Consider the following 9238-nt stretch of genomic DNA (forward strand, 5'->3'; position numbering starts at 1 on the left):
CTTTTACTATTTTTTTGAAATTAATTAAAATGCAGTAAAAGATTTATGAACAAATTTCACCTTTTTTTACACTAGGAAGTAGGAATCATTTAAGAAAACATGTTACTTGGCCATCGTAACCGGGCTACCCCCATTGATTTACTTCTTGACTCAGAACACTCAGAATTAGAATTTAACCCATTAGGAGAATGGACTAGAAATAGTGAAATTTGTTGTTTTCGTTGTTTTTATTTTGAAATTAGCTCCTTACAGTTTAATAGACAATTAGAAGAAATTTTTCAGGCTTCGTACATACTCCTCTCGTTCAGTAATAACCTTCCCGATTTGAGAGCTCTCTCCGGTAGAGGTTTTTCCTTTACCGATTCGAAGGTATATCAACTTACCTAAAAACCCGTTGGAAGTTCGAATGTTTAAATTTAAACAGACGAGTTGCACAAAAATTAGCAAGTTCCTAAAAAGGACATCTCTTTGAGTGAAAGTGCAATTAAGACGTTTTGCCATCCTGAATTTCCACAAAACTACACAAAAATTCACTTTTTGCAGCAAACTTTGCACACTGTTGTTGACATTGTTAACGATTGAAGTGTCAAAAATATCGAAATTCGAAATGGCAGAACAATCAGCGCTAAAGCGGCGAGTACGTGAACTTGCACTTTAGGCTTCCGGTAGATTTTCGAATGGGTTTGGCTTGGCTTTAGAGTGGCTTTGTCTCTTCGAAAGGTTATTACTGAACGGAGCCACTATGGATTCAATCACTTTATATTTTTCCTGTATTCCTTTAATGAATCTGACTTAATTCTTTTCAGGAAGTAGATAACGTAAGACTAACAAATTATCAAAAATATATTGCGAGTCTTACCGTCCACAAATATGGCCTTGAAAAGCCAAAAAAGAGACATTATTACTTCTTGATACTTGTGCAAGGTGGCTGAAGTATAACCTGGAGGGGAATTCTGTAACGCTCTGACAATGCCATATGACAAATTGGGTTCGAATCTTGGGAGAGCTTTTTCGAAAATGCGATTCAGTAGCCGTGAAATTGCCATTTCAGCTCACGTGGCATTGTCAGAAGTCACATATTTGAGATTTCTGGCAATTCAAATGACAATGAATTTTGTTAAACAAATCAACCAAGACGTACTGTATTTTCATAAAATCATCAAGAAAAGAGATTTCATTAAAAATTCAATGAATTGCATTTTCGAACTCATATGATATGACAAAAAAAAGCTCGAATGGCATTGACAGGTTTCGAACTCACACGTGACAGTGCCACGAAAATTACAGAATTCCCCTACTGTTCGAATTTCGAAGTGCTCAAGTGTCAAAATGTGGCGTTCTTCACATGTTGTGAGGAAAAAAATAGAACAACGACGCTTAATGTTCTTGTCCTATTATTTAATCACTTCATAATCACTAACTCTTGCGAGCTTTTTAGTGTGATATTTTATAAACTTTCCCCACTTTGTTCGAAAGTTTAGTATGAAAATTCGAATATCAACGACTTTTTGTGCATAAAAAAAGCAAAAAATCCCTGTCCAACTTGTACCGTTGTTCAACTTGTATCACTTTACCCTAAACCAGAGGCGTGCAAGAACCGTTAAAATCGAATAAACGTCAAATAAAATATGCATGTCAATGGTCAAAACGCTACCAGAACAAACTTATTTTGACGTTTATTCAGTTTCAACGGTTCTTCCACACCTCTGCCCTAAACGTTCGAAGGGAGAGTACTTTCCCCTATTTTAGGGTTCAAATCCGTTTTATTTTACCAGTAACTTTTTAGCATAAGGTGTTTGAATCGAATAATATGACTCATTATAACATAGCACGGGACTGACAAACCCCCTTTAAGAAAAAATAATATTGAATGGCTCGAAATCTCGCGTGCGAGAAAGCCTAAATTCTCTTTGGGTGTTGTGTCGCATTCTAATTATTATATAACTATAAAGTCAATGTCGATTCTCATTTAAAGAATACCTGTAAAATTTGATTTTCTATTCCAAAATTAAATGGGACATTGTCCGGAATGTAACAACTCTAATTATTAAATTAAGAATACATAGTTCAAAATTACAGATTATATTATTATATGACAGATAGTGACTAAATGGTCTGCCTGCTCATATTTGAGTGCACAGATAAAGTGATATTCCACCTAGTTCAACTTGCAGTTTCAAAACTTTGGCAAAACTTGGACAAGGTGTAGTGTTCTCAAAAGTTTTGAAATCGAGATGGATCAAAAAGGCTGATGTGAGAAATACTTCCGGAAACTAGGTACAGGGGAGTATATTTGACTACTTCAACTACATATCGTTTAGTTTTTGGCTTCTTGTATTTCAAATTAAAAAAAAATGAGGAGGAGAAAGTGTTGACCATGCTATATACCTGAACGTCCTGTTGGTGTAGGCGACGATGGTGAAATGGTTGTTGTTGGAAGTGCTGGAGGCACAGGTTCTGGATTTGGTATCGGTGGATATATTGGATCACAACATTCTCTTTCTGGAAATTCACTGCTTTCAGCATAATTCACCATACTAATTGCAACATATACAATATAGGCAAATAATATGGTCCCTTGCATCTTCACTGGATCCATTTCTATCTTAGTAGATAATTCGTTATTGCCCAAATTCATAACACTATAAAATACACTTTGACGTACATCATCTTCAAGAGTTCTTAGTAAGTATTATCAGTTATTTATTGTCATATTTATATAGTCGGTGTTTATGATGTTAAGCTGCGTAAAAGAGATTCGATTAATTTTTTTTCTTCCTGCGCTCCACCAGCGTAAAATAAATTGAGAAAAACAAATCCCCTATTCATAGCGACAGAATAAAGTTGCCATTTCCATTTTTTTCCCAACATAAATTTCCTATAAAATATTTTGAAAAATAAAATGCTCTCGAATTGTCAAAAGTATTCATTTGGTGGAAGTATCTAAATAGAAACTAATTTTCCACATAAACACACAATTTATGCATGGCCAAACTATTTTGACCAGATTATTTCAATTTTACTCTGTGACAAAATTCAACGTTAAATAAATATCCTCGATGGCGTACGCAATTTACACAGCTATCATAAATTTTGAAAGTTTTTTTTTTGTTTGGTATCCCTGAATTATAGAGGAAACTGGGGTAGCACAGCAGGACCGCAGGGTTTTTAAAGGTGAGAACTTGAGGTGATTTTTCACGAACTTGATTTTTGGGGAAATATTGTATAGATCTTATTTTATCCTTGAATATAGGCTATACATTGATATTACTCAAAATGAAGAAAAATAATTCAATTTTCCAAAAAATAAAAATAGTATCACTGTACATTTCTCACTTGTTACAAAATATCCGAAGTAGTTTAGCACACTCCGGGTAGGTCCGCACATCCCGTTTATATATTTGAATTTTTGAAAAAAACAAGAATACTCTAATTTTTTAATTAAAATTACGAAAAATAAAAAGTATAAAATAATGCAAGCATAATATATTTTTCACTTGATTTTTTTGACACTGAACCTAACTTTCATTTTTCAAATTTTTTACAATTTATCAATGAATTACTGAAAATTTTTTTTTACACTTTGTACACTTTTTTTAAATTTTTTTTTTGATTTTTGATAAATCTTTAAAGGATTACTACCAGAAAAATACTTCCAGAAAATTAATTAAAATATTGTTCTATTGTTCACATCCTTTTCCTTCTAAAACTATTTCAATAAGTCTATCCTACTCTTTCGCACTCTTCTTCTTCTTTTGGACAATACACAAAATTTAATTTAGTTCAGTCCAATTTCAGGCCGAAAGAGTGGGATAGGCTTACGCAAATATTTTGAGGAAGAAAGAGAAGTGAACATTGACTTAATGAAATCTCCCTGGTCTAAAAGATGTGCCGGAACCATAAAGCCTCCGGCACACCTTTTAGATCAAAAAAAATCATGAAATCAAAATTCACGCCTTTTTCTTTCTGTAACCAAGAAAAAAATTTATTTTTGGTAAAATACGATTTCAGTTATCAAGAGGATACCGAAAAAAATTCGATATACAGTTTTCAACAATTATATCCAATTTTTTTTTACATCGTTGAAAATGGAGTCTTTCGAAAATCGTCCAAAACAGTTTTTTTGATCAGGAAAATTTCATGAAATTAAAATTCGAATCCCTTTTTTTCTCACACGCTTTGCATATGTCTGACAACATTGGAATATGGCGGGCTGTCAAATGACATTTTCCGAAAATATAAACAAAGTGCGTTCTCAAACGTTTATGCATAAAATTATTTCTCTCTCGAGTATGATGGAGAAATTTCATTTTGTACTTTTTTGGTACAGTTTTTCGTTTCAAACACAAACATCATAATACACTACCTGAATACGCGTATAATTCTTTTTTTCATTTCTGTAATGACTGATTCTATGTTTCACTGAAAGAAATCCCTGAAAGAATTGAAAACCGCACAATGTACAAAATATCAATAAAAGCCCGGTATATCAAAATAAATAAATAATAATAAATTCTGATGTCTTCTGGACTGTTCACATAATTTAATCCCATTTTTGTTTGTGCTGCCACACCTAAAACTCGAAAACCACATTTATTTCATCATGGTGAAGAATCTTATTAATAATTATCCAGCTTCAATTTAGTTTGAGTTACCGTTTTCGTAGTTGCAATTTTTTTTTACTTTTCTATTTCGAAAAAGCACTTTAGGTTATGCCCTAGACACACTTACGACTCAAGCCGAGAGATGACTTAGTGGAAAATGATGGAAATGTAGTTTGACCATTATATCTAACATAATTACTCTAAGCTGCCTCTCGGCTAATCCTCAGGTCTGTCAAGGCCCTTACTTATAACAGTTATAACATAAGAGCCAATGGTCCAATTGCTGTCAAATTTTGACACATTGTTATTTGAGAGATGACTCATTCGAGATACATTCAAAATTTTTGACTTATTGAATGACCTGTTACAGGGAGTTACGCTTTCAAAAAAATTCTCGTGACTGAAAAAAACCCGCGAATTCACTCCCAGTGACATAGAAAAATTGCATACCCACAGGAGAAGTCTTTCGAATAAGTTACAAAAACGCCGCAATGTATGCAAAACATCTTCAGCGCCACTATTTCAGCCTATTTTCAGCATCAATGGTTCATAAGTATTTCACATTTACTTCGTGAAAAAATGCATACATTTAGGCGCATTTCAAAAAATATTTTATTCATGAGCTCCTGATTGTGGGCAATTAATATCAAATCGTTTCAATCCGTTTTCTCTAAAGCCGAAACTCCATATAGCTTAAAGTCGGACAGTGCTGAAAATCGGACACACCGAAAACCCGATTACAAGAGGCGACTTCAGCATACAAATACGAAGTTAGGCTGTTAAGTGTTCGCCTTTCTAAAGCTTACTCTATGAGTATTTATAATTCAAAACAGCTTGTAATCTATGACAATTTGAGGCTAAAATCGGACACTACACTGAGAAAAAAAGAGGCTGCGATTAACTCTTTTTCGTCATAACTTTAACACTTTTTGGGTGTAAAAATATATCAACATTTTTTAATGTTAATTTTACACCTTATGAGGGCAAAATCAACATGAAAGAAGGGTAAATTTAACCCATAATACACCTAAAAAGTGTAATATTTACACCGATTTTGGATCAATTCTGCAGGATAAAATTAACATTTCCGGAATGTTATTTTAACTTTTTCGGATTTCTCTCAGTGTACGAATAACTTGATTAAAATTGTGGATTTTTTCGAACAGTATATTCCTTCTAAATATTTTTTTCATTCCAGAAGATATTTTTTCTAAATTCTAAATACAGTAGACTCTCACTCAATCGGCTCTTTTTCAATCGGGCGAAAAATTTTGTTGACAATTTTCACGTTTAATTATGAAGCTAATTCGCTGTAGTTCATCCTATTTTATAGTGATTCTTTATAATTGAACGCTTTTTGTGGAATTTACAAAGGCTTTGACGCCCAAATACATCGATAAACCGGATGACATTTTGCTCCAAATGCCCAATTGAGAGAGAGTCTACTGTAAGAAATGTATTTCAAATTGAGGGGTATTTCAAAAATTATTTTTAAAATGAACTCCCAATTGTAGGCAAATTATATCAAATTTTTTGAATCCGTTTTCACTTAAGGCCTCTACATGTTGGGATCAATTTTCGTCAAAAATTGCATTTCTAACGGCGTTATCACACTTGCACATTAAAATTTTAATGTGATTCACATTAATTGTCGCTTGTGAGCGTCCAAATATGTTATTTGTGTCTTTGAGTCACTTAATATTTGGGGATTTTCTATTTATTGATAAAGAAGTAGACTTGGCCTGCAAAAATAAGTTTAAATTTACCTAAAGCATAAATATTTTTCACATTAAAAAATTAAAGAGAAGATCGCATTAATTTTTCCCATTAATGCTATAAATCAATTTATATCAAATTTTGCGGGCTAAGTCTACCTTTTTATCAACAAATAGATCAAATTTTGAATATAAAATGATTCAAACACACAAATTACACATTTGGACTCTCACCAGCGACAATTAATGTGAATCATATTAAAATTTTAATGTGCAAGTGTGATAACACAGTAACAGAGTTTTGACGTTCCTGAGCACTGCATACCATTTCCTTCAAAAAGGTAATCCTTGACAAAAATTGCTCCCAATGTGTAGAGGGCTTTAAGCCGGAACTCCCTATATCTAGGGTATTTTTATAATAAAAAATGTATTTTCAAAATTGCCCCCTAGGCTGTGCAAACCCAGTTTCCCCTACAGCACTCATTGGTCTATTGTGAGTGGAAATTTAATTAAGTTTCACTATGAAAATTTTCGTTTATTTTGTTTAAAATATTATTTTTTTCGCTGGAAAAAAAAATCTAAATTTATTGATGAAAAGTAAAGTTAAAATCAGCGCGGTAATGAAAAATGGACGGTCATTAATTTCTCTCTTTAGACTGTTTGATGCGAGGGGGTAGGGGGGGCGGGAGGTACTGTGAAAAAATCGATAACTATAACATTTTCAGTGCTTGAATACAAAATGCTCGGAGGAGGAAATTTCTAAGGTGACTTCTGGGAGATGAATCCCCTCTTTCGAAATATTAGGAACCATTATGCCACCCAAGCTCAAATCACAACTTAATGTGAAACATCGTTATCATCACTTTTCCCGAGTTGAGAGCATGGATTTTTTTTTCTTCCTTTTCGTCTTCCTCTTTTGAAGATGAAATACATTTCAACTACAATACCTAATCATTAATCAAATATGTGTTTAAAATATCCAACTCTGGTTCTCTATTCGTCTTATTTTTTTTTTATTCGGGGAACCTAAATGTAGAAAACGATATTTGAATTTTCTTTCTATTTTCTTTGAGATGTCGTAGGGCTGGATGGGAATTTAATACTGAATGAACATACCACAGATTTTTTCGCATAAAAATGTAAACCGTAAAAATTTTATACATTGAAATTGAATCTTGGGGAGTTTGATGAAGAAGAAAAAAACTAGACCCTTTCCTGGGTAATTCTAACACTACACAGTGCCTATGTAAGGGGAACACTACACGCCCAGATTTCTCTAACACGATATTGTTTCGTGTAATTTCAAAAATATAAAACATACCCCCATGTAGTAAATGGTGTAATGTGAATGTATGTGCGTTCGTGAATATAAATAATAGCAGAGAATTTATTATATTATATATCATAATCAGTCACATCTAATATGTATAATGCTTGACTTTATTTTCTATATATATTTAGTTTTTTAAAAAACATATTACAGAGATTTATGGGAATTTTTTTTATATACTCCTATTCGCTATTATTTCAGGCGACACTGCCGAAAAAAAAAGCTCTCTATCGAGCTTTTGCCTCTATACTTATTTTCGAAGTCACTATATATGTAAATTGTGAATGGTTTGAGTGTATTATAAAAAAAAAGAAGTGGAGTGCATTGATTTTTGTACCCATTTAATTATTTTCACAATATGGATTTTTCTGTACGCCCTCTCTCTCTAAAACCGTATTATGCTGTTTTTTTTTTCTTTCGTATATAAGTCTTGCAAGAAAACAAAAATAAACAAATATGAAGTGAATGACAGACTTTTATCCTTGTTGATAGGTTTTTTGCACAAAATAGACATAATCCATCGATTTGATATATCCCAAACCGGAGCTTTTTTTTCTCTTCTCTCCTCCTTTTTTTCCCTATGAAAATTATTACTCAACTTGGAGGTCTCCGAGATTGTGTCCCCATAAATATGTACAACACGATATGAAACAATCGAATATGAATGTTCTATTCCTTCCACCCACTTAAGCACACAACTTTTTTTTTTGGGAGAGAATAACACAATTTAACAAGAACCACACGAGTGATTGGTTGAGAGAAAATAGAGGAGAGCACTAAGAAAAAAAAAACTTCAATTTTAATTATTTATCGATTTGATGGTTAAAGTCGGTTGGGGGACGCAAAAAAGAAGAAAAAAAAGGCAACAAAATCCAAGAACTGTAACATGGTGGGATAAAAATCATATATAATGTTACATTTTTCTTTCCTTCACCAGATTCTCTGTGAAAACTACATTCTAATAGAAATTCATCAAGTTATTGCTTTTCCAATTTACATTTCACATCACGACATTTTGTATGAGACGCAAGTTTTGTGTGTTAAAAGTTTCTTTAAAAGCTACACAGTGTCACTAGTAAATCTTATTATTGTTCTCAGACACATTGAATGTATAAATATTTAGAATATCTTTTTTATTTATATTTTTAGTAAAAAGTGATTTAAAAGTATAGTTTAAAGGTAAAAGAAAATTATATTATTTCTTAATAGTTTTTCTTTTAAATATTCTTCTTAATATTAGAATATTTTTCTTCTATTTTATATATAGTTTCGTTTGATTATTCCCGTGCTACGTTCTTTTGATTACTGACGCTGACAAACACTCGCCACCGAAGGGTGACTCGCACACTCTCGTCAGGAGGGAAAATGATATGGAAAATCTCTTGTATGAGTGTATTTGTGGTGGAGCATTTATTTCCCCGCAAAAACACTATGCGTCTCATTTTGGCCTAACACCATTTGTCGCCATGTTTGAAAAGAACAGAATTACATTGGGGCTATACGGGTGCTTCCGATTCATGGGGAGCCATATCGAAAAAGAGGGGAATTGCCAAAGCTCCCAACACTTTTCAGCCTTAATCGAAAAAGGA

At 32.7% G+C, this 9238-nt stretch overlaps 1 protein-coding gene across 4 annotated transcripts in view; it reads right to left on the minus strand.

Moving 5' to 3' along the window:
• LOC129810103 (uncharacterized) overlaps positions 1–8987 on the minus strand; it is a 74122-nt gene extending 65135 nt beyond the window's left edge. For 2 of the 4 annotated variants that reach the window (XM_055860377.1, XM_055860375.1), the window contains exons 1-2: positions 8567–8943; positions 2389–2743 (exon numbers count right to left, since the gene is read on the minus strand). In XM_055860377.1, coding sequence (XP_055716352.1) covers positions 2389–2638 — 250 coding nt within the window. In that variant the 5' untranslated portion in view covers positions 2639–2743; positions 8567–8943. Of the gene's footprint in view, positions 1–2388; positions 2744–8566 lie in introns of all 4 variants that reach the window. The other 2 variants (XM_055860378.1, XM_055860376.1) reach the window with 2 other exon arrangements.
• Positions 8988–9238: the final 251 nt, after the last annotated feature.

Source organism: Phlebotomus papatasi, chromosome 1 (genome assembly GCF_024763615.1).
Source record: "Phlebotomus papatasi isolate M1 chromosome 1, Ppap_2.1, whole genome shotgun sequence".
Taxonomy (NCBI): Eukaryota; Metazoa; Arthropoda; class Insecta; order Diptera; family Psychodidae; genus Phlebotomus; species Phlebotomus papatasi.